Source organism: Trachurus japonicus, chromosome 22 (assembly GCF_045865225.1).
Source record: "Trachurus japonicus isolate A0001 chromosome 22, Traja_1.0".
In the NCBI taxonomy this organism is placed as follows: domain Eukaryota; kingdom Metazoa; phylum Chordata; class Actinopteri; order Carangiformes; family Carangidae; genus Trachurus; species Trachurus japonicus.
In genome coordinates, this window is record NC_140928.1 from 8,125,476 (window position 1) to 8,151,817 (window position 26,342).

Genomic DNA, 26,342 nt, shown 5'->3' on the forward strand with positions numbered 1-26,342 from the left:
TTCAGTTACACAATGAATGAATGAAGGTGACCTGTCAGAGATCAGAATTAATGCCGCGTCCTTGATCCGTCATTGCATTATAAAATGAGCTATGTACAAGAAATAAGCAAATAAGGGATGAGTGTCTTTTCCAAGGACACCTGCTGTGACCTTCTGTCACTTGTTAGTCTTTGTAACTAACATTCAAAGCAGCATCTCTCCATCATTTGTTTTGTTTGTTATTATGATGAAGTGGTTTTCAAGACCAGTTGTGCATCCCGAAGCTCGTAATTTATACCTTGATGCCAGAGCAGTGGGGAGACTGCTAACGTCCTTGAGTATCACATTATGAGACGTAGTTTGTGTGGCTTGGTCAGATATCGTGTATGTGTTTGAAAGAGAAGCCTTTGATTATGGCAGGGAACGGGTTTAAAGGTCATGCTGATTTTCATGTCTTTGTTACTTATGAGGCAGGTCCATGTTTTCTGTATATTCAAAGTGTGAAATTATGAAGGTGCTCAGTCCACAGAAAAATGCACACAGCCAGCTTACAGGAACTATGCCTGAAAATGAACAGTCAGGACTTTAGTAACGTTGTGATGCCACAACCAACCAGTCAGGCCCAAGCCCCGCCCACCTGGATTCAATATCCTTGAAGGATTTCAGATCCTTTCTTCTGATTGGCTCTTCACCCTGTTGTTAGCTCCAGAGAGAAGCCTGAGTGAGGAGGAAGAGAAACATACATCATTTTTTTTTTCTTGGTGGTTAAAAACTCAAACTCAAAGTCTCAAATAAAACAGGAAAAGTATAAAATATGGGACCTTTAAAAAAAAAACAAGACTCACTCTTTTCTTCTTCCCTCACAGGTTTTTAAGGGAGAGGAGGGCGTGTACCAAATCTCTGGTCTCCAGAGCAACACAGACTATCGTTTCCGTGTGGGCGCCTGCCGCCGTTGCCAGGATACATGCCAGGAACTGTGTGGACCACTGAGCCCCTCCTCCTTGTTCACGCTTCGTCGCCAGGAGACGGCGTCATCGGGAGAGCCGTGCGCCGTGGAAATGGGCAAAGGCTCGGGCCTGATCTCGAGCGATGAGCGCTTCGCGGCACTGATCGTGTGCGTGTTCGCGGGCTTCTCCATCCTCATCGCCTGCTTGCTACAGTACTTCTTCATGAAGTGAGGGAATTTTAACTATCGGATAGAAAGAGAAAGCTAAATCACAGAGAAACTTTAAAAGAAAACGTCTATGAAAGAACAGAATGAAATCAAAACAAACACTTGAGATGTACTTCTAAGGCTATGTATGTTTTTCCTTTTTTTTTTTTTTTTTAGTCAAAGTATCAATTCAGGCTTTCCACACATTGTTCCTGTCTTCTTCTGCCTTCACTTGGTTTGGTCTCGTTTCTCTATCATGTCTCTGTTGTCTTCGTATCACTGTGTGTTTCTTTTGTTGAGGATTTCTGTCGAGGGAAGCCTTGTCTTAGCTGTACCTCGGTTGGGAAAGAAAACTGATAATCAAGCCTTAAAATAGCTGTGAGCAAAGCAGTTGCTCCTCAGACTGACTTGCATGTTTTTTATTTTGTATCTTTTTAAAACATATTCGATTAGAGAACATGTATATTTCTTGACGGTCATTGCCTTACAGTTTTTTGTTTTTATCAATGTTTAATTTGCAAATTTTTTTTGTTTTTGCTGCAGTCTTTATTCATTCAGCCATATTCCAATGTAGGCCTTCAAAAGCTTTAGCCGTTCATACCTTTATTATTCAGTTTGTTACTACTCTACAGGCTGTCGGTCGACTCATGCACCTGCTCTCACATGCAGACTGACAAGAGACACAATGCGCACACACCTGTGCAGACTTATGTACATATACATGCACACATGTACAATTACACTCAAGCAATGACAATGAGAAACACACATTTCCTCCTAAGAAGGCAATCGCATATCTGCTCAGCTTTTAACGTTCAATCACTCACTCATTCAGCTACCAAAGTGATGCAATCCATGTGTGGTGTAAGATGCTGCTATCCTGTGATTTTATATATCTAAGAAAGAATGGAAAACCAGTAATCTAATATATATACACACAATATATATATTATAACAAATATCTATGATGCTATAGAAGTGATGTAATATAAGTGATGGCTATGTAAGGTCTGAAGTACAGTGTAAAAGGGGAGGAGTTTACTCTAGGTGCTCACAACAGCAGCTCTGAGGTCAGTTCAGTAGCTCGTGCAAACATTTGAAGGAGCCCTTAAAGCGCTGGTCTCGGACCAGAAGAATATGAACCCTTGTAGGTATTCAAATGTTGGGCGTAAACTGGCTTTAGCATTTTAGGAAGTCGGGCTAGGATCGTGATTGAGTGATTGGCTGCAACTTTACCAGGAAAGGGGCTCGGGGCTTAGTGTCGTGAATGCCCCCCCCAAACCCACCCCACCCCAACCCAACCCCCCCACCCCAACCGTTGGCCAGTCCTTCCATACTCTACCATCTCAAACACCATCTCTCCAGCCTATTTATCTGTAGCTTTAGTAGCGATATGCCCGTAGCATCACAGATCCAGAGGTGCTAACAGCCTGCCAGCTAGCCACCCTTCTCAGAGCTGTGTGTATGTGTGTGTGTGTGTGTATGTGTGTGTGCGTGCGTGAGTGCAAGATAACCAGGAAAGCCATTAGGAGTTAGCTTGAGCTTTACCCCCTTGAACTTTAGCCAGCTGCCGGCCAGAGCAGCGCTGAAGCTGTAGTTCCTCCTTCTAGCTCGTCTGTGAATCGATACATTGGAAGACTCGTCTTCTCTTTTCTCCTCTCCTGCCCATAATTATCTGTAATTACCTTTTTGGTCTGGCTGCTCCTCTCTCGCTTTCGATCCATCCCATCTTTCTGCTCATGCACTACTCTCCTCTCTCTCTCTCTCTCTCTCTCTCTTTCTCTCTCTCTATTAAAAGGTGCTTTATTGACATGTAATCAGAGCAGTAGCAAGTCTGTGGTCTCTCCTCAGACAAACATGTTCTCTGGGGACATGAACTAATGTTCACTAACCAAACAAGCCTTTGACAAAACACAGCGCAACAGAACAGGGCATTGTGACACATGTTAACACCCCCTTACCCGCCCCCCACCATGACTCTCGCCCGGTTTTTTTAACCCCCAACCTACAAAACAAAGCCAAGGTACAGCCCAATAAAAACCCTGATAATCCAAAGAAGTCACCCTGACCTGCATGATTAACATGCAACATGTCCACTTTTTTGTCGGGCAGGGATGTGCGTGGGGGATTGGGTGGGAATAGAGAGGGGGTGCGGTGGGGTGGTGGGTAATGGTTAGCTCTGATTGGCAGCCTGTAACGTACCTCAGGGAAAAGGCCTTACAGAGGGGAGATCTCATCCCGTCATCCCCCATTGCTGTCGTCGTCATGATCGCGATCATCGTCGTCGTCGTCTTCATGTTAGCCTCTCTCTCTCTTTCTTTCTCTTTCGCTCTCTCTCACTCCTCTCCGTCTTCCTACCAGTCCTCCTTTCATTATTTGATGCTGTATCTTGTCCTCTGTCTATGCTGTGCCTTGCTCCTGTATGTGTCAGTAAGCAAAGTGGTTTACTAGCTCAAAATACCTTTGCCAAAGTTGATGGGAAAGTTAAGGTAGAGTTCTTTTCTAGGTTTTATTTATACTATATATTTGCATACAGTACTTTACATGCCAATTACAGTGCAATCTTCATTTATTTATTGTTTAAAGATTAAGAGACAAGTGTAGTTATATACTAATTTTTTTTCCTTGTAGCATGTTTTTTTTTCTTTTTAATTTTTTTTAATGGATGTATGTTAGATTGTATGATTAAGGCCAGCATTCCTTATCTCAGTAACCCTTTAAGTATTTCTCTTACAGCTGTTGGGAACCTGTAGCTCATCAGTCCATGCCTTGCAGTTATCATTGCTGTTTCAAACATGTAACCAAATGCCTATGTATTTTTTTTTTTCCTCATCTCCTGTTTTGGCCATGCACAGCCGAGCAGTTCTTGTAATGCTTAGACAGACATGTAGCAAAAAGCCAGGCCTTAGAGTCAGTTCAAGTCATTGATATTGGGATAAATGTCGCTGCCTTTGGCTTTTTTTTTCCTGATTAGTGTTATAATGAAGCTTCTGATATCTTTTTACTGTTTTATTGCCAAAGTGCAGGCTTCTTGTGTCCACTAGATGTTGCATTTGCAGTCGTCTAAAGGGTTTCTGTGATGTTCCTCTGTAACTACACAGCATTACGATTATTATTATTGTTATTATTATTCTCTCAAAAGGAAAAAAAAAACATTAACTTGATCTGTGATTATGCTTCTTTTCATATTATCTTTTATTATTTTGTTTTGTTTTGTAAAGCAAAATGTGCCATTTTGAAATGTGTAGCCCCCTTTTGGAGGAGAGTTTTTAACACAACCTGATTTCACACTGAAAGGTAAACATATATATACATATATATATCTAAATATATATATCTATATATATTTATATAAAGGCAAAAACAATCATACAATGATTTCAGGCAAATGACAACAATAATAATATTGATGATTCCTTGTTCAGGCTAGTGCTGGTATAGTAGTAGTGAGTATTTTGTATCCAGTATTTTGCTAAGAGATGATATACAGAGATATCTATAGAGCTATAGAATGAGATGGTAAATACATTATGACTAACAGAGTTGAAGCACTTTTTTTTATGCCGAGCATTAGTCTTGATGAGGTTAATCCGAGCAGGTGGGGACACGCAGCCCCTCCACTCTGTTCCAAACACTACTGCCAACGCCGTCTGTTACATTCATTGGCATTATTCTGTCGTTGGCGTCACTGTGACATTGGCATTACTGGAGCACGGTCCTGTGCTTCTCAAACGGCACCCTGCTCCCTGCAGAATTTCAAAACTACGGCAACAAACGAAGTACAGTTCAGAGGGAGCGAGGGGGGGCCTATTTTTTTTTTTTCAGACGTGCTCATAGTGTGTCTACCTATAGCCTGTTGCATTTGTAGTTGACAGGTAATGTGTGAGGGTGTCCTGTCCGTAAACCGCCCCCCCCTCCCAACGTTATATTGCCCACCCACAGCCCCACCCCGTTACCACCCCACCACCCCACCCTTATTCAAGCCTTAATGCCCCAGAGGGAGAGCGGAGGTTTGCCTCGTGTTTGGCCAAACTCAGGCCAGTTGTGTTAGTGTTGAATAGTCTGATGTTAACGCAGTGTTAACTGACAGGCTGTGTGTTTGTGGGCAGGGTACTCCCTTTATGTGTTTTGTTGTTTTTGTTTTGATTGTTTCTTTTTTGTTTTTTTGTTTTCAAATGCTGGTGATTTTTATAGACGCCCCACCCTTCCCAACCCCCCACCTCAACACACCCCCGCAGGTCCTGCACATTTGGCGGTTATATCATGAACGAGAGACTATTTTTTCGCCCAGCAACCCCACGTCTGTGCCTTCTGATCAGTTTTTTTTTTGTTTTTTTCCTTTTTAAATTTTTTTTTCTCTTTTTTTAATGTTTTGTACGTTTTACAGTAAGTAGAGATTTTGACTGAGAGATTGGCGATTTGACAAACGTACAGAGATTCACAGGTATTTAACTATTTTTTAAGCGAGACAAAAAAAAAGAAACATATTTTTACCTCACGATTTAAAAACAAACATTCCAATGTTGTCATGGTCTACGAATTGAAAGAAAAAAAAAGAAATTCATGCATTTCTTCTTGTATTGTAAATGTTAGACAATTTCATATGCATTATATAAAAGAAACTGCCATATCAATTTTAATGTATAGATTTTTGCAAATACTACCCTATGTATGTAAGACGTAACTGTATCGGTAGCGTATATATAATATATTTATGCCCAATAAATGTTTTAATTTTTTTCTGACTTTGATTTAAACTGTTTGTTTTATTGTGTATGTCATCACAGACAGTTAATACACACTGTTGTAGACTGTAATGATTACTTTTCCGCAGATAAACACATAAGCTACTGTGTCACATGACAGCTGAATCGCAGGCATGCAATAGCCACTCCACTGTCGATGCAAAAACTGCTGTCCTGACATTTAATGTTGTTGCACTATTGATTTTTATCTTCCGGATTTAATAAGAGATTGATGATTCTCCCCTCATCAGAAGCACCTTTATGGGCTGCTGTAAACACAGCTGAGTAATAATCAATATTCATAATGTTAGGGTTTAAATTACGACTAATACTCTGAGTGATGTCTCAAAAACAGTCATCATTCTTCAAGGTGGTGACATTTTAAATGTCAAAGACTCATTTATGTAATTAAAGACAGCTTTGTCTTTTTTCTTTTTTTGAACTCAAGGTTTCAAGGATGTGAAGCGAGTGTACACGTGTCTATTTATGCGTCTGTGTGACGGTGTGTTGGCGCCTCCAGATTTACTCTCCAGTGGCCTCGATAGTGTTTAGCCAGATAGCTGGGAAGAGTAAATCACACACACTATTATCCCCCGCTGTCCCTGAGGGCAGCCAGACACAGACTGCTACACTGCACGCTCAATTCTCCTCACCCCACAACGACCTGAGGACCACAGGGAAATAACAGTCCTTTGACCTTGTGTCTTACTCCTGATCATTTTGTGGTGCGTGGGCATAGCTTTGTTTAACGTGGTGTAGAAATTGAACAATTAAACACCAAAATAAACCACTTCTGCTATTTCACCCCTATCTGTTTTTAATGACGTTTTAGGACAGCAATGATATATTACAGAAACCCCTGCTGGAGGAAAGTGCACTGTAAGCAGTGGCTGTGCAATCACTTGTTTCTCCAGACCGTGAGATGGTGTTTGAATAAAGCTGAAGGATGAGGCACTCAGACAGTTTCAAGTGGTTCTGTTAGTTTGAATGACTGATTGTGCTTTGATCATTGCTGTGAGATGCAAAAACTCTCACACCGTTGAAGCAACCAACCTCTTGTGATTTTCACAAACACAGTCTACTGCGAAAACCTTTCAGCTGCTGCCTTGAGGGCAAAATCTAAAAAGAAATGAAGTGTAATGTACTTTAGTGGCTTTTTTGTAGCAAAAGTCAGAGCACTGACGAACACAATCTCATTATCAAACTTTCATGACTAAATGTAAGAAAACCTTTTATGCCCAGTTATTTCTGGAGACCATGGAGCTGTCTTGCTTGGTGTCAGCAGTCTACACTTTCCAGGTGGAGAGTCATAAGAACACTATAGCTACAGTAGCACACATAAAGGAAATAACCCTTTTGGTCACTGATGTTGAATTAATTTTTAACTATAGCTTTAGGGGAAACTAATAACATTTCTAACTTAGTCTGCACGTTCTGTAATTACCGAGGTGAAGTATGCACTGGTAGGGGAGAGTGGGGTAATTTGTGCCATGGGGCAAGTAGTTCCACCCCTATTATCTAGAAAACCATAGAAGAAGTTGGTCATGTGACCACATATTTTTGAAGGGGCATCCATTTCACTCATCCTATCAAGAAGGGAGACACATGGCTTGAGAGGAAAGCACATTTATGTTCAAAAAGCAAGTTTTTGCCCTCCAAAGTAAAATTTCTATGATCAAGGTTTTTTGATTGCCATGTTTGAACAATTATAGAGAACTTTGAAAACAGTTCACACATGTTTTAGTGCTTTATTAAGCTACACCATGAGTCTATACAGTTAGCATGATGCCAGCTCAAAACAGCTGGGGAATCCTTTTTTTTCAAAATGCTGGGCTTGGGGTAATTTGTGCCAAAGGGCCTGGGTTAAGTTGTGCCAGTGGCAGTGCTGTCTGTGTGTAGGAGAAACATGGCAGTGGGCACGGATTTGCTTGAAACTTAACATGTGTGATGAGGGACCGCCCCTGAACACACCTGCCCAGTCTGGTTGTCTCGTAGCCTGGTGGATGAACAAAACATTGCGTTTCTTTGTGCCACAGCCCCCAGCCTGCCTCAGGCCTCCACGACTACATGGGGACAAGCGAAGGCCCGGTCATCGCCGCTTCTGGCTTTAATTTTGTATTGAATGTCTTGCTTTTATATAGCATTAACATTTGTGAGATTAAAATGATCTGTTTTACTTCAATTACCAATGGCACAATTTACCCCAGTGAATTCTCTCCAATGGCACAACTTACCCCGCACCGGGGGCAAGTTGTGCCAGATTTTTTTTTTTTTTTCTAAAGCTATATTTCTGAAACAGTTGATTTAAGATTCAAAGTGATTGTTCCCAGGGATGCACAAGATCCTAAACTATATGTACATATATTAGTTGGGGGCATTATTATAATCCCCTTGCTTTAAAGGCAATTTAAGTAAAAATTGGCACTACTTACCCCGCTCTCCCCTATGCAGTACCAGCACTTCTTTATGTCACTGTGTATTAACTTGCATTTTGGCACTCTCCATTTCAGGTTTTGGCTGATTTGTTAACCCAGTTATGTGAGCCATGTAGATTATGCAGAAATACCCTGTGGACCTCTCAAAAAAAGTTGTATAATCTTTCAAACAAAACAACATAGTTTTGTGCACTTCAGCAATTAAAACCTGTCTGAAAATCTGGCTGCAAACTCCCCAAACGTGTGTCCCATTGCCCCGCCCACATCGCCATGTGATTGGCTATACACCACGCGTAACAGCCTATCAACATCAACACTGACGCACTCTGATGAGCAGGCTCACCTGTTGATTCAAGACACACCAACCAAGACAGAGTGGGAGAAGGTGGAGGAGGGGGGCCCAGTGCTAACAGCTATGCTAACACAACTGGCATGTCTCAACAGCATGTAAACAACTGCTGAAACAGTTGAAGTTGGAGTTGGAGCAGAACCAGTGCTGTTAAAACTGAGGAGCATTAAACTACAAGTACAAACTCCAGAGACTGAAAGTTAGCTGAGAAACGGTGAGTAGGCTACTGGCACTTTTAGCATGCTAAAGCAAAGAACATGGTAAACATTACACCTAGGACATTAGGATAACAAACACAGTCATTAGTAGCATACTGACTATAGGCATTTGGCGACGTCCTTCAGGTGTACCCCAAGATTTTTTAAAAATTGCATCTTAAAGCCCTAACTTGATAGATGTATCTTTGAATTATAAAGCACAAAAAACAATACACATCTTAAAACATTTTTAATGGGTTGCTAAGGATAGCTAGATGACAACCAGATTTGTAGGCTATGTCCCCACTGGCCAGAGTCACTTTTTCATTGAATTTAAAACAACTAAAAATTGCCCCTTGGGGCGGTGCGTGGCGCAGTGGGTAGAGCGGCCGTCCCATGTAGAGGCTACAGTCCTCGCCGCAGGCGTCCCCGGTTCGAATCCCGCGTCGGGCAGACCTTTCCTGCGTGTCATTCCCCCTCTCTCTGCCTCCCCATTTCCTGTCTATCTCTACTGTCATCACTATCAAATAAAGGCAAAAAGCCGAAAAATATATACTTAAAAAAAAAAAAAAAAATTGGCCCCTTGACCTAACTTTTTTTTTATTAATGCATTAATTTTCCTGACTACATCAACCAAAGAAATGTATGAATTATTTATGGAATAGCAATATTTAATAATGTCTAATGGCTATATGGACTTATGGCAACTTTGAACTTTTAGCCAAAATCTTCAACCTATCTGCAATGAATTCAAAGAATCACCCGGAGACTCCTGTTTAAATGGATGCTTCCTGCTGCCTTCAGGATGTCTTGTTATTGTCAGAAGTAAGCTCCATAAATATAACTGGGTGTAGACACAGTTTAGTTTAGTTTAGTTTATTAGTTTATTGTGCGTGGACAGTCCCAATTAATCAACTGCATCAAATGACAGTAAAAAGGGCAGCTTTAGCCAGCATGGCTAATATTCTGCTGTAGTCCCCGGCCAGATGACAATGGGCACCCTAAAAAACAACAACAACAACAACAACAACAACAACAACAGTATATTACAACACAATGATCATAATCTGAACTCAGTAAGTTACCACCAGGACTCATATTCTCTGATAACTGTGTTTGAATCAGGTCAGCTCAGACCACAAACCTGTGGAACATACAGCACTTTGCTTAAAGCAGAAGTAAGCGATCCGGTCGTTTTGGCTAATGCTGCGTTCCAGGCAGACTTTTGAAACCGTAAATTACAGCTTCACGTCACGTCTTACGACTTTGTAGCGTTCCAGGCAACCCACTCGTGTTTTTCCGACCTGTTTTACCTGTGAAAGTGCACTATAACGGCCATTCGTAACTTCCGCCCCGTGAACTCGTACCAGATCAAACTGGTACGACTTCACAGGTCGGAAAAACACGAGTTACGGTTTGCCTTGAACGCACCATAACGTCTTGTCAGCCGATGGAGTTAGCAGCCCCCGCCCTCGTCATGGATCTATTGGTCCTCGTCCCTACGTCATGGTCACCACATTCAGGCGCATCCCTTGGCTGCACACACAGCCCTTCATGCCGTTCTCTCTCCTGATTGGATAAAACTTGTAGGATACGAGAAAAGTTTTCTCCTCGGCTCAGAGCAAAGCAGAGTGACTGAGAGACCCGTGTTTCGGTCCGAACACTCTATGTAAGTGATTGCTGTCGGAAGATATAACTATAGAGATTGCCAGCGTGTCGTCATCATGACGTATTCCCGGCGGGGAACGCAAAGCATTGTGGGAAACTTTGGCACAAACAAACGCGCCAGACTTTGAATTTGTGGAGGCAAGAACGCTAGTTTCAAATATCTACTGCTCTGGTTTGAAGATGCCGTCAACCTGCTGTGTTGTGAACTGCAACAGTCGTTCGCACGATAGACAGGGCAAAAAGTTACATTTAGTACCATATAAGTAAGGGATAATGTATAGTTCGGAGGTTGTTATGGAGAAATAAACCCCGACAGGTTGTATGGAACCCGGTTTCATTCAACATGAAGGGGTTTATTTCTCCATAACAACCGACCAACTGTACATTATCCCGCTTATTACACGGTTTACGAGTGAAATAATTAATTTGAAACATAATGTTGATCAAAATACGGCTTTCATCGATTTAAAATTGCATTTAGCGAATCTGCAAGACCGGGTCACTTCCGCTGTTTTGCCGAGCCTCCTCCCGTTCGTGCATTTGAAGCCTTTGATAATCAATCAGTGGATCGATAGATTACCATACACGTGTTAAGATGTGTGTATTGTGTGTAGTCGTATCTGTCATAAACAAGAGATTAACTTTACTGTTTACGGGGTGCGTTTGTGTCGCGGAGCCGCGGTGCCACCGAGACGAGAGGAGAGCTGTGACACCGGGTCAGAGGCTCTGATCAGCAGGTTTGGTTTCCAGCAGCGATGTGGAAGGAGCCTCCACTCTCCTTCTAACAGGTTACAAGTCATTTATCTAACATCACAGTTAGTCCGACGCTGTTTAATGACGGTAAAAATGAAACACAAGGTAAATATCCTGCATAGTTTATCTTTTCTGTACTGCGCTGATCAGAGCGGCGTCCCTAGCAACGGTCTGTTATACATGACGAAGGTCCGTTATACAGAAATAACAGACCGCAGAACGCAGCGCTGGACCAATCAGAGAGCAGCATTCAATAGAGCCGTGTAATAATTATATATATATGGGTGCTGGAAGTTGGGCAGCAGGTTAATGTCAGCGGACCACACCATGTTCATAGGGATCCAGCCCTTTGATTGTCTTTATTTTGTCCTCGTATCGTTTATTTGCGGCTGGATTTAGTTTTAGGCGGTATGGTTCTTTGTTGTTTTCCTTTGCCCGCTGCATTGTGCCAGTTAATTCTGTTTTTTATTGTACTTTTGTTATTATTTACATTGTCCATGTCTAGCGCGCTATGTAGATCGGGGGAAATTGGCCAAAGATACCCACAATCCTTTGCGTTTCTGATGACGTTGCCGCCCAGTTGGTCACGTGTCTTGGCAATCTCTATTTAAGACTTATATTAACACAAAAATATCGCTTACCTCTGCTTTAATATCCATCCAATAAATAAATTTCAGCTTTTATGAGGATACACATGCACAAGCACAGGGGAGTTGTGCATTCATGCCTCTGTTTGTGCATCAGCTAGCAAGTTAACAACAGCTTTAAGTGATGCCACCTGCTAGGCCAAATAAACAGGCTGCCACATGTACAGCACACACTGATATATATGGAGGCCATTAATCCCAGCCTCTTCCCTTTGGTCTAAATTTACCATGTTCTTCAGTAATTTGCTCACTCTGAACTACACAGCCCACGTCGGAGTAAATGGTCGTGAAGTCTGACTCACTGACTGAACCTCTTTTCTTTCACCTTTTGTTTTATTGTCTATTTTAATTGCATTCTTAATGAGAACCTCTCATTCTCACCTGTGTTCATACCTATTCTTCTTTTTCTCACCTGTCATCCACCCACTAAATTAAATGAGTTTTATTTCATTAATTTATGGGATCTCCCTCATTACCTTGGGGATTTTATGCTTTCAGTGCTGTGTGAGCTCACATTCACACAGTCTTCTCTATTCTTTGGTCTTCTCTATTCTAAGGTCAGCTATGTAAGGCCACTGAGGTGACTGTCTCTCGGCCTATACTGACAATGCTAACATATGTAACGTGTAATAGGGGATATAGGAGGGTCACAGGAGAAGATTGCATGCCCTATCAAGGTGTGGTGTGACTCGGTTCACTGTGAGTGACGCAGTTTTTCCATCAGTGATGTGTGGAGTGGGTGGTGGAGCAGTGTTAAGTGGTTTATTAGTTTCACAAACTGATTGCCGTGATTTGCATCTCATACCTGTTGGAGACTGAGTGAAGTCTGTGTTGGCTTGCAAAAAATGTTGTTTATAAAAGAAAAGCAAAGAGAAAGAGAGTTTTTTCTTCTTCTAACTTTTTTTTTTTTTTTTACTGTTACAAGACTTAACCAGATACAACAGGAGATATTCACAGACATTTTCAGAAAAAAAGAAAAGAAGAAAAAGGAGAAAGAAAGAAAATACAAATCTATTTTTACTTTTAATCAATACATAGTAGTAGATTAATAAATAGTACGTCATGATGTCAGTATGTACAGTCAAAAATATTCATGAACACATACATTCTTCAGAGCCATGAGGCCACGTTTTGAAATCCAGTGCAGGTTGGTGGAGGCTGCTGCGGTGATTTGGCTGCTGTGAAACCATCTGAGGTCACATCATTGAGTGTGTATAGCTGTACAAAGCATATTTACAATAAAGCATATTTACAACTTAAAGCAAGCATATACATCATCACTTGAAGACAGTTCACTGATCCTCTTTGTCCAAAAGGCTGCAAGATACACAAATTACAAAATTCACTTTTATTTTTTCCCCATCTGCTGCATCATTTAACAGATGGATGTTTTAAAAAATCTTCTTGCAGAACTTGTGTCGTGACATTTTGTCAAGGTTGGCACCTTTGGCACATTGCAAAATGTTTCTATTTCAGCTCACCCACCAGCATGCAAGGCTTAATCACCCATGAAAATAGTTTCCAGTGGGTGCCAAAGTAGCTTCACTCAGGTAACAAAATAAATCTGTCCCATACTCAGGCCGCATGCTGTTGTTTTCTGTCGGACCAGTGTGCACCTGTGTTCCACAGCCCAGGCCTGGCTTATATACAACATAATTGTCAGATGTTACTTCTACATCTGGACCGCTTCTGGTGCATTGTCAGACAATACCAGAGGATAACATCCAGAATCTGCCCACCCTTACAGAAAAACCACATGAACTTCACATGCGATTCACATGTGAAAAATGTTGCCTGCTCTACATTTTACCACATGTGAACATGTGTTACCATGTAGAGCGCATGTGTAAAACATGTTACCACATGTGGAAAATGGGTTTACATGGGAATTCACATGTGATTCAGATAAAATTGGGCCAAAACCACATGTTTCACATGTGCAAATTTTGCACATGTGAATCACATGTGATGTTCATGTGGTTTTTCTGTAAGGGCAGATGTGGAGGTAAATGGGTCAGGTGGACCAGGGGTATATGAGGCCATATGTACTTCATTAGCAAATCAATAAGATACACAAGATATATATAAAGTTTACATTGTGCCTGTTGGATTTAACCATTGAAGACGTGACTATGCTTGTTTGCGCTCAAGTGGAGCTCAATACGTGCCAAAAAAGACTATGGGACAGCCAACCCTCCAAGCCAACTACCCCCTTGTTGTGACACCTCACCTGTTTGTGTTGCTTCAGGCATTATAACAAATCAGCTGTATGTTTTGTATCACAGGATCCACAGATTGGCACATTGTCCCCACACACCTGTAAAAAGCAGAAAAGGCTGACTGTACATCAGTACACCTGAGATGACTGAAACACATAGATCAGTGATGTTAGAAAATCAACCAGTGGTGCACAATCTTAAGCCTGAGGCATTTATGGTCACTGGTGATATTTACGTACAGTATAGCAACATGTAGCTGTTCTCTTGCCTAATGCATTGAATGGTTCGCAGCTTGGATAATTTAACAAGACAGAAAAACGAATCACACTGCTGTATCTTGGAAATGTTTTGCATTCTGTAAATTGTCTCACAAGTCGCCAAAAATAACTCCTGTGAAGTTCAACATAATACAAGTCATTTCAGGGATCGTCCACCAGCTCCACTGACCCCCGTTGGCAGCATCAACACAGCATGGACTTAAGTCTCCAAGATGCAGAGCGCTGAGCATATCAGATAATAGTAAGTGTTTTTACAGCTTCACTCTCTCTCCAACTAATTACATGCATCACATGACAACTGGCACGCAATACACGCATGCAAATACACACCCTGTCTCTCTCTCACACACTCACACACACAAACAAACACACTCACACAGCTACTCTGCCCCTCTCTACAGGAGTACAGAGCAGTGCCACAAGATCTACAGTGCTTTCTTTGTCATCCAGAATATGAATACAATATAAGGCAATCGTAAATGTCTATGGTATCTACATATGTGTGTATGTTGTTGTTGTTCACATTTGGATCAATAATCAATATAAGCACTTCAGGCTTTTGTGTATTTTTGCACTCCACCAGGCATGGTTTGGCAAATGTCTGAAGAGTGGAAAAAAAATGCATTGATGCACGTGGACAAAGGGAAACAGGCGCTTGCAGCTATTTGTGGTTCATCCCTTGTTCTTTCAGTCTCACACATATAGGCAGGTGATGCGCACACGTTTTCTTCAGTCCGATAGACATAATGGCTTTTAGGGTCGATGTTCTCAACCTGTGAAAACACAATTATCTTAACAAATCATATGCAGACACTGTGACGGCCGCGCAGTGTGTTTAGAAGCTGACGGTGGACTCCGACCAGCCGTTGGAACCGTCTCCCTTCATGGTGCTGGCTGTGCGCCCGCGTGGTGGCTGCTGGCCGTCGGCGAGGCCGAAGAGGCGCGCCGCTGCGCCCCGGTACTTCCATGACATGGTGTTGTAGAGGATGGGGTTGATGGCGGCGCTCAGGTAGAAGAGGACCACCGACACCAAGCTGCAGTACTCGGACAACACCGTCAGCAGCGGGGATGGCGCGTCCATCGAGCGGAACTGCAGGTAGCGGCCGACGTGGAAGGGCAGCCAGCAGAGGACGAAGGCCAGTACCACCACCACTGGAGGAGGAGGAAGAAGAGGAACAGGTGATGAAGAGTCAGGGATAGTGGTGGAGAGAGAGGAGTAAGGCAATAAATTGATCCTTGTTATGGGTCAAGGCTAAAAAAAAAAGTTGTTTTCTCTAGCTGTAAACTTTCTTATGAGTATAACACTAAAGTTGAAGATAGATAGATAGATAGATAGATAGATAGATAGATAGATAGATAGATAGATAGATAGATAGATAGATAGATAGATAGATAGATAGATAGATAGATAACAGTGCAAATCAAGACCCGGGTTTTACTAATTAGATGAAATATTAATTTTATTTTATGATAAATCGAGTCTAAACCACGTTGTGCTTTGCGCGTAATTTGCGCGCTCTCCAAACTTACCCAGCATCTTGATGGTCTGTCTGTTGCTTTTGTCCCTGTGAGCCACGCGGGAGCTGATGTTTGTTTCTCGGTGTCTCTGCCACAGCCGGCGGCCAATGAGGCTGTAGAGCACTGTGAGACAGAACACTGGCATGAAGAAGAAAACAGAGCTCAACCACACCATGGCTCCCATCAGACCTGACTCCACTGCGTAATGCGTCATCTTACACTCCCGGGTGTCCTCGGCCTCCAGAGAGTAGTTAGTCTTATTGGTTCCCCAACTCAAATTCTGTGGGGCTCCGCTATCCCGCTCCACTCCCACCATGACAAACACGGGTCCGGCGCTCAACAGAGAAACTGTCCAGAGCAGGAGAATGAGGGCGCGAACCCGCCTTTTTGTAACCACAGCCTTGGCGCGCAGCGGGAAGCAGATGGCCAGGTAGCGCTCCACCGACAGCGCGGTGATGCTGAGGATGGTGGAGTAGGTGCATGACTCTGACACGAACTGAAAGAGCTTGCAGAGCACGGCTCCCAAGCGCCACGGCCTGTACCTCCACATGCGGTAGAGGTCCAGCGGCATGCAGAGGAAGATGAGCAGGTCTGACACAGCCATGCTGCACAGGTATAAGTTGGTGGTGGTGCGCATGTCCCGGTACTTGCTGACCACCAAAATGGTCATGACATTCCCGGCCATCCCGACCAGAAACAGCAGCGTGCAGGCGACGGTGATGCCAGTGAGGAGAGGGATTGAGTAGTAATTGAGAGGAGCCTGGAGGGGGCCATCGGTCCCAGTGGTGTTGAACTCGTCCCCGCTGCAGTTATGGGAGATGCACTCCGACTGGTTGAGCCAAGTGGGCATGCTGTCGCCGCGCGGTTATTCACTGGGCCGTGCCTGGCCCTGAGAGTGAAAGGCATCACGGGTCTGGGGCTCCTGAAGCCCCCCGACGCTGCCCCTTCCTCCCATCATCACTGTCTGAGTTGCGCAAAACAGTGGTAAAGGTTAGCAGACGCTGGCAGCCGCGCGTAAAACCAAGAGAACAGTCACAGTGAAGGTGAAACGAGTGTCACAAAAGATTCTTCTCAACTCTCCAGGTAACTGAGGGCTCTCTCCAGAACCGAGCACAAAATTGGGCTGTTTTATGTCGGACAAAAATGATCCACTTTGCCTGCAATACGCATTCTGACGCACCAATGTTGTTTGGCACTAAAAGCACCTGTTCAAAAGAAGAAGCGATTACATGCTGAATACTTGTAAACAAGCCAGAATTTGGCACGGACGTGTATTCCAAACAAAACAGACGCAGTAGGAGAGGGAAAAAAAATCACAGCACAATCAGTTTTTTGTCAATGAAAAACTCTCAACATTAGTTATCTCCCTCATTGTCTCTGTTTGTGATGGTTACAAACCGCTTTGGGCAAAAAATAAAAATGAAACATGATCCATCAACAGTCCCAAAGAGTTCCCATCACCAGCTGCGCGTCCCGGCGTTTGAGCGTCAGGCAAAAACAAAAACAGTGCTGGTGAGTCAGAGGCAGGGTCGTAGTGATGCGGCTGCAGCAGTGAACATCTGTCCAGGGAGGGAGCAGCTTAAACTCAGCCAAACACAAACGGACAAACAACAACCACGGTGAAAACAAGCAGGACTGTGTGGCGGAACGGAGACAGTTTGATAAAAGTCACAAGAACCACAAAGGAACGACGCATTGTCAACATAATCACAAAGAAAGGACCTCGATAAATTAAAGTAAAAATAAAGTAGGTGAGAACGACACCACTGCCCTCCACATCTGCTCTCCACATCTGCTCCTCTAGTTATGCTGCATATCCAGTGTGTGTGGATGGATCCTGACTCCCAGTGCGCCAAACAACATACACAGGTGAAGTGGTGCTGCTCAAGGGAGGGGGTGGGGGTGATGTGGGGTCTACAGTTGAGTCAGTGCTGCAACGCCACCTACAGGTGCTCGCAGGGCAGTGATGACTGGGGGATTAATGCTCATCAATCTAAAACAAAAACCTGCTGGAAGTTACCAAGTCTCTCAGAGAGGAAGAGGGAGCATTAACCCCTCAGAAACCTTCCCCAGGGGCTGCAGGTGAGATTCAAAACTGTCACAGCTGCAGTTCAGGAGGGCAGTTTTACTGAGTTGGAAACTGTTTTTTTTTTGCCCACAGGGATCAATTTAGTCATGGGCATGAAATTACAAGATCCGATCTGGTTTATGCTTCTCAAAGTCATCTACGTAACGATTTCTTTAGAAAGAGCCATTTGGGGTATAAGTTTTAGAAAGTTTAGACATTTTTTGCCCATTGGGATATCACATCTTTGATGATTCATATCTCAGAACGACACTGTGCCCAGACAGAACCGTTTAATTCCACAGTCACAAAGAATTAAATTGCATTATAGCCCTGGAGCACATGATTTAACCTAAGACCGTAACTGAGGACAGTAACAGTAGGGCCAGTCTGTGGCACACTGTTCACACCATTCCACTGTTGCAGCATTTTGAAACGTGTAAAATCACGCCTGCTTGTAGAGTTTTGTTTGCAAAACTTTAATTTAGGTTTATGTGTTTAAAATACAAAAAATTGGCTATAGAAACAGTCATGTTAGGTCACTCTAAGTCACTGTCATAGACTAAAACAAATACTGCCTTGCCTTCCATGTGTGGGCAGTGTAAAGGGTGCACTGCCACTCAGAATGGTTTCAGGTTACATCCTCTGTTTATATCCAGCATTTTACAGTATGTTCATCATTTGTGCAAAATTTTGTACATTTGTATGACTTTATACACAGACCTTTGACCCTTTACCTAAAAAATCTGATCAGTTCACCCTGAATCCAAGTGAATTTTCACTAGACCAAGACGGACACCCCAAAAAACCTCCTAACCCAAAACATCTTTGCGATAGATAGATAGATAGATAGATAGATAGATAGATAGATAGATAGATAGATTCAGCGTTAAAACTGATAATTCATTTCCAGGAAACATGAATTGGAGACCACATTAGCTTTATTGGCAGCATTACTCTGTGGAAGACTCAAGATTCAAGACTGACAAACACTGACTCATTATCTTAATGGCTTAATGGACAACTATAGCTTGAGGCCTCAGTGGCAAAGCAAATGAGTTTTAATATCATTTTAAAATCTCATCACAATTAGACATGCAATACTTCTCTGTTTTGTTTTACTGCACTGATGTGATCCAAGAGCTTCAAATATTGTTATCTCTCTGCCCTTTGCGCCATGTTTACCCACAGATACCATTATGTTTATGACGACTGTATCATGATGTGAGTGAAACGGGAAGAGAGAGAGAGAGACCAGTCGGTTGAAGGAGCACAAACAGGACACTCGTCGGGACAGTTTTTGTCTTTCACAGCCTCTGTCAGACCTCTTCATCACATCTGGTATGTATCTGCCTGTGGTCATATGGTGTTTGTGTCTGTGTGTGCTTGCGCATGTTAGTGTGTAGTTGGGTGAGAGGCCCTTTTCTTGACTTAACCTTTGAACTTCGAACATCTGTGCTGTGTGATCAGACCCACTTTCTGTAGGCCTGTGCTCATAACAGATGTGGGTATGATGATAATAGCTGGACAACAAGGTGATATCAAAGCTATTTACAGGACCAAAATGCTAAAATTGGACTGTTTCATGGACAACAGGAGGTAATAGCAGCGCTGGTTATCTGCACTGAAATGTCACGGTTGGATTTTAGTGCTGAGAGAGCAATCTCTCCCTGTGGTCACTGAGAACCGGGCAGCGTACGAAGCCGAGGTATCCCATGGTTTCCACAAGTTTATCTTTGTGTTTGATCTGTTGTGTGAATTTATAGCTGTGTATTCTATTTTTTACTGCTGTGTGGTTCAGAGCAGAGCGTGTGTGGTCAACGTGGTAAGGTACGGGCGTGCCGATGAGTGTTTTGGGTGTCAGTCTGTCTGAACTGTGGGTCCAGGGAGTGGTGGTGAATTACAGGGTAAAGTCCCTGTCATAATGATACACACACATGCAATGCTTTTGAAAGCCGAGTCTGTATCTGTATCTGTATCTGTATCCGGGCTGGGAGCAGTGCAGTAGTACAGCCATTCATCCACAAGATGGCAGAAGAGATCTCTTTAGATTTTGTGTTTGGCTACGTTCTGTTTTATTTATCTTTGGCAGTTAATGGAAAAAATGTTTTTGGTCTACAGGTGTAATATTAAAGAACATTTAATTTGGTAGAGCTCTTTCTGCAGGAACACACAAATAGTATGTGGACACAAAGGTTTGAGTTAACATACAATGAAATCAAACTCCTCCTGTTAGTGTTTTAATTCTTTTCACAAACTATTATATCTTTTTTTTTCTTTTCCTTTCTTTCTTTTTTTTTTTTTTTTACAAGCATAATAATTTTTCCCACTATTGTTTTGTTACATGTGCAAATAGACTGAAAAGGGAACATACATGCAAAGGCACAAACATACGTAGGATGTATAGACATATAAAGATAAAGCTGGAGAAATAATACAGTAGTTGCACAGAGAATTGGGGGCAAAACAAGTGCAAAACAGAGGGAAAGTAAAGTGATGAGATGAAAGGTGGGACCACAGTGTCACCAATGTTTTCTACTGTGGGGGGAGGGACTCCTCCCACTTCACCAGAAGTCCAGCGCTTTTCTTTGTCCAATGAGAAAAGGCCGTGGGAGGATCCTGTTCCTGTGATTGGTCCAGAGTTTCAGAGACAACCTCCACTCCCCTCCTCCTTTCCTGAGGAGTTTGAGAGAGTTCACAGTTAGTTTTTTTTCTCAGCCACACTTAAAGAGTTTCAGACCAGAGGAAACTGCTGCTGCTGCTGCTGCTGCTGCTGTTGTACTCTGCTACGTGTGAATGTGTCAGTGGTGCTCTCCATTTAAGTGAAGCCAAGTGGACAGATCAGACAACATGTGGGCTGCACGTCCACAGACAGAGCAGGTTGGTAATGTCTCTCTCTCTGTCTCTCTCTGTGTGTCTGCTTTGGTCTATTTGTGTCCGTGGGCCAGGGGGGAGAGATATGTGCCTCCGTGACCCTCCTTGGTTTTGGGTTGTCAGTGGGATTATAGAAAGGAATGTGAATGTAGTGCATGCTTGAGTTTGTCATTATAGTCAGGCTGCTGTTCTTATGCGTTTGCATGATGTAGTAAGCTGAGTGCAGTTGTTGTTTGGCTGCAAATAGCAAATATGTATTCAGCGTGACATCAAGACGTAGTTGTCTGTTTGTCTTTGTTCTGGTTGTCTCTGTGGAGACGAGTCTCTCGATCCTTCACTTGAGGGTGTATAGGTTTTCAAATTCAAACAGTGCAGCAAGTGTTGTGTTACCTGCTATTTAAAAGTCTACAGGTGTGTGTGTGTGTGTGTATATGTGCGCTGGCCTGCTGCTTCCCTTCTCACACCCTGTCGTGAAAGTTAGTTGCTCCAGCTGGAATGTCTTGGGAAGACTGGAGATATTTTGCAGCTCTCCTCTCTCTTCTTCTGTTATCTTTGAAACTGATACACATGATTCTGACCTCCGGCATGCGGTGCGGTGGTATTGCTTTTGCACAGGCAGTGGCACAGGCGTGACCTGAATTCCTTTCTCTGTTGTGGTGCCAACATATATATACCACGTACCGTACAGCAACCTTTATTACTGTTATCCCTGCCTCTGGCTCCCAGTGTGTCTCTTAACTCTATCAACCTACTTCTGAGCTCAGTGTGTGATTCGTATCAATCATTAAGCTGAACAGTGGGGGAATAGTATAGAGAAACAAGACACACATTGCATCTACTGCAGTTCAGAAGACATAAAGTTACACAACAAGAGTATAACTTTATTGCAGTGTTCTCAGGAAGGATTGGAAGGATTTGACATATTTTCAGCATGGCAGGCGCATTTACTGTTGTAAATCTATTCCAGATGCACGCTTTGTTTTTGTTTTTTTACTCTGGGGGGGCTTGTGGGTAATTCAAAGTGTATGCTTTGGATTGTAGAGCGGCAAGTTTGACCAGTTTTCATCGTCGGTGTGCATCATAACACTGCTCATAGCTAATATGTGAAGGATGTGTGGTTCACATTGTTAATGACAACTCTAGAGGTTCACTTCTAATTGAAATGAGACAGCACTGCTCTGCTGTTGTTATAGTCAAGAGGACGTTCACATACAGAAATAGAACTGATTTATTTACATGGAGAAGAAATGACTCTTGAGCCATTTGGCCTCATATCACCATTGTGACCTATTTCTTGCCCGTGTACCTAAACCTGACTCAAGTTTAGCTTATTTTACCTACTTCATGTAGTTTTTAATTCTCACGCACTGAGGTCCAGGACAATCAGGTGACAGCACCTGTGTGCAATCCCCTAAACCAGTGGTGCCTAACCTTTTTTGGCCCCATTTTGACATCACAAAATTCTGGCGACCCCGCGATCACGTCGGTCATCAATCAGATATTTATATATGCTGCATTTTATTTGAACTCGATTTATATTCGAGACAGTGAAAGTATAAGTTGTTTAAGAATGTGTTAAAAAGAATAATACTGTAATTAGTTTAAAAAAAAAAAAATATATATATATATATATATATATATATATATGTATATAGACATTTCCCGACCCGAAGGTTGAAAATCACTGCCCTAAAGGGTCTGTTCACTCCAAATTACAACTACAGTACCCATCACTGGTGGTAATCTACTGTGCAGATAACTCCCAGTTCTAAACATTTATGTCAGATATCATGGCTTATCGTGCCGTAGCCCTGGAGGTTGCCACTTGGATGAAGGCAATGTTCTCCATACTCCCTGCCCTGCTGCTGTCCTCATGGTGAGTCAGAGTCATTTAGTGGTCTGGACACACAAGTTATAGTTGTTTAGTTTGGTCATTTCCAGGCGCTGACTTGGCTGGGCCTGGATGGGCCGAGTCAGGCTTGGCTGAAACAGAGAGAGAGAGTGAGCAGTCCCCTTGCTCTCCTCAGTACAATGATGCCTTGTGTTACCACCAGCAGAACACCACTCTGGTGATCATGACGATCGCGCTCTCTCTTTTTTTTTTTTCTGGCATCCACTGTGTGTCTTGCTTTCTCTGCCTCTCTGACCATCCCTGCCACCCCCACCGCCCCATCCATGGTGTGAAGGATTAGATAATAGGCAGCTTTAGTGTGGGCAGAGAAAGAGAGGTGTCACAGACCTCTCTCTCTCTCTCTCGTCCTCCCTCCATCTTCTCTCTCTCTTTTCGTACCATCTGCGCCATGGGGAGCTTGGCACCACACGATCTGCAAATGCTAAGCTATGTTTATATTGCATTTATTGTGCTGTACTGTATGTATGCATGTGAGTGTCTATTCATTGATGGGTGTGAGCGGTAGTCTATTATGCAAAGTTGATGATTACACATGAGCATGGCGTCTTTAAAAATGATGAACCATCCACTGCGATCTCTACAGCGCTCTGTAAATGTCGAGCTTGTTATCACACTTCCAGAAATAGATGATGCGTCTCACAAGTTATCTATTTTATTTTTCCCAATATTTTCGCTGGGTAATCAGTGACGGCACCTCTGCTGGCGTTGACAATAGAAGTTCAGTGTTCTCTTCAGTAGTATGACTCTTTGCAAACACATGTTGAGAGCAAATCAGGTGTAGAAGGCCAAAAGAAAGGCACCATTAACAACAGGTAGATGTGCAGACTGCAGAATTCACCTAAAATTCATCTTATGGATTGCACTTTTTTGGTGAAAGAAGCTGCTCTGGTAAATTCTTTGCAGATGATGAGCAGTAATGACAGTAGAACCTCAAATAAGATGTTAGTCGTCATTGTTTCTGACTAATTATTGGTCATTTATTCCCATCTATTAACAGAAAAGTCTGCTGCTGCTGCATGCTCAACTTGTGACAGTCAAGGTCTGTACTTTCCACAGCTTTCCTCACAGCTGTGATGTAATGTATATTTTTTGGCTGTGACTGTCTGAGAGCCCAACCTCAACATGTGGTCAGGGCTGTGTCATACTGTATAGCCTGGTGTGTATTCATCTATAACACAAAGAGCTCCTGCAACTCTTTGCCTTATTCTCACACAAAGTCATCACATTGATGTTCAAACATAATTTTGAATGATAAAAACATAGCGTAGTCACTGCGTTGGTGTTATTGTTGTTGTCATGGTTCCTCTTCCTTTACATCGTGCTCTGTTTAGAGGAATCTGTTTCTCTACTGTGGAAGTTTGCTTCCTGTGATGCTTTTTTAAATGTAGGGAGAAGGTGAGAATAAAAGCCTGTTTGATAAGATTACAGGCAGATATTCAATGATGTGCCAAAAAAGTGTGTGTGATTTATGTATTTCCCTTGAATGAAAAATGAGCCTGTCAGTCCAGCTGAGGAACCCTCCACAGCCAGGATGCACAGGTCACAAAAGTTTGGCAGCGAATCAAACTTTTGGCCGCAAGACACTCAACTGCCGAGCTAAACTTAGCTACGGACAGCAGCAGCTACAGTACTCTACTGATAAGAGATGCAGATTTATCCTTTCTGGTAGAAGATAATACACAGTCACAGTGACCTTGTCTTCCTTCCACTGTGTCCCTCACGGGTCCTTGCACTGCTGCAGAAACAAGACTAAAATGTGCTCTCTTTGCGTGTCTCACCTTCTCTTTAAAGTACTGGATGTTATAACAAATCTGAGGAGGATGGATGAAACCAACATAGGAGCAGTAAATGCAACCTGCCCACTCATGAGAGTTTTTTTTTTTTACAAGCAGAAACCAACACACCCACTTCTCAAAGTGACATGAATGGGTTCAAATACGTGTGAGAGATGAATGAATCAATTGTACGTTGTTGAATATAGTATTGATTGGGGATTAACCACAATGATGATTAACCACGATCAATGGTAGCCTGCGTCACCAGTAGTAATTATTAAAATTTAATATTGAACTTTCTAAAAAGCCCCATATTTATGAATTGCAACAAAGGCCTTGTCAAGGAATCATTTACGAAAGTAAGTTACTAGCTTAACTTTTAATAAACCATCAACATACAGTATACCTAAGGCAATCGCTAATAAATTAAAAACAGAAATAAAAAGGACACAGCTGGATCTTTGCTGGGAGCTGTAACAAACAAAGCATCCTCCACCTGTTGCCTGGAAACTGCTTCGAACCAAAAAATAGTCTGGCACATAACCCCCCTGTAAAACACTGAAATATTGTTTCATATTTCAGTATAACAAACCGGGAAAAAAAACATGTTAATTGGTGATTTTTAGAGTTAGATTTTATTACCCGTGTTCAAAGCTAAGTGCCTTACTTAAAGCAGAAGTAAGTGATATATTTGTGTTAATATAAGTCTTAAATAGTTATATCTTCCGACAGCAATCACTTACATAGAGTGTTTGGACCGAAACACGGGTCTGTCAGTCACTCTGCTCTGCTCTGAGCCGAGGAGAAAACATTTATCGTATCCTACAGTTTTTATCCAATGAGGAGAGAGAACGGCATGCAGGGCTGTGTGTGCAGCCAAGGGACGCCGTGAATGTGGCGACGTAGGGACGAGGACTGTTATGGTGCGTTCAAGGAAACTCGTAGACTCGTGTTTTTCCGTCCTGTGAAGTTGTATCAGTTCGATCTGGTACGAGGGTCGGAAGTTACGAGTGGCCGTTATAGTGCACTTTCACAGGTAAAACAGGTCGGAAAAACACGAGTGGGTTGCCTGGAACGCTACAAAGTCGTAAGTTGTGACTTGAAGCTGTAATTTACGATTTCAAAAGCCTGCCTCGAACGCAGCATTAGCGAAAACGACCGGATCGCTTACTTCTGCTTTAACCAATATGTCGAATAATTTGTGCTTTTTGCTGTTGGTTTTGCATTTAATCTATGTTTACCAGCTATTCACTTATCATTCTAGACTAGAGCATAATAGGAACTTACTTGCTATTATTGGCCTATTTTGATTGATTGAATTGATCGAAAGCATCATTAAATGAGGCAATAACAGTGAATAATGCCATTAAATAAGTCTTCTTGATCTTTATAAAAAAAGAGCCTTTTAATTTAGTTGGTACCAAACTTTCTCTGTCCTTTAGTGGGACACATTTTAAGGAATATAATTATCTCACATTAGAGCTAATGATCATTCATCCCTGGAAGACAAAGTATGCTGATATGTGTTCAATGGATTTGTGGCAAGAGACTAATTTTCCCATGTGTCTCATGTTGACAAGACGAGTTGACAAGCTCCCACTTCACTTTTATTACGCCATCATTTATTCTCACCCCACTGTCTGCCAACCTCTCCAAAAAACCTCTGCGTCTTCTCCCACTCAACATTCTTTCATTTCTTCATCTATGATCTCACAGCTCGTTGAGTCCAACTAATTGACATTTCAAGAGGGAAGTTAGCACATAAAAGGAGAGGC

General features: G+C 42.5%; 3 protein-coding genes across 8 annotated transcripts in view; 2 read left to right on the plus strand and 1 right to left on the minus strand.

Annotated features, from left to right (window-relative positions):
• Positions 1–5,875, plus strand: part of fndc3ba (fibronectin type III domain containing 3Ba) — a 100,210-nt gene extending 94,335 nt beyond the window's left edge. For all 4 annotated transcript variants that reach the window (XM_085766690.1, XM_085766692.1, XM_085766693.1 and 1 more), the window contains exon 27: positions 846–5,875. In XM_085766690.1, the coding sequence (XP_085622816.1) occupies positions 846–1,157 (312 nt within the window). In that variant the 3' untranslated portion in view covers positions 1,158–5,875. The remainder of the gene's footprint in view (positions 1–845) is intronic.
• A 9,343-nt stretch (positions 5,876–15,218) lies between these two features.
• On the minus strand, positions 15,219–16,909 carry ghsra (growth hormone secretagogue receptor a). The gene is made up of 2 exons (XM_085766643.1): positions 15,954–16,909; positions 15,219–15,575 (listed from the first exon to the last, which is right to left on the minus strand). Exons 1-2 carry the CDS (start codon positions 16,789–16,791, stop codon positions 15,259–15,261), a joined length of 1,155 nt encoding a protein of 384 aa, XP_085622769.1. The 5' UTR covers positions 16,792–16,909; the 3' UTR covers positions 15,219–15,258.
• A 2,299-nt stretch (positions 16,910–19,208) lies between these two features.
• Positions 19,209–26,342, plus strand: part of pld1a (phospholipase D1a) — a 32,445-nt gene continuing 25,311 nt past the window's right edge. Inside the window, exon 1 of one of the 3 annotated variants that reach the window (XM_085766641.1) lies at positions 19,209–19,347. The gene's annotated coding sequence lies outside the window, so the exon portion shown is untranslated. Of the gene's footprint in view, positions 19,348–20,713; positions 20,887–26,342 lie in introns of those variants that run through there. The other 2 variants (XM_085766639.1, XM_085766642.1) reach the window with 2 other exon arrangements.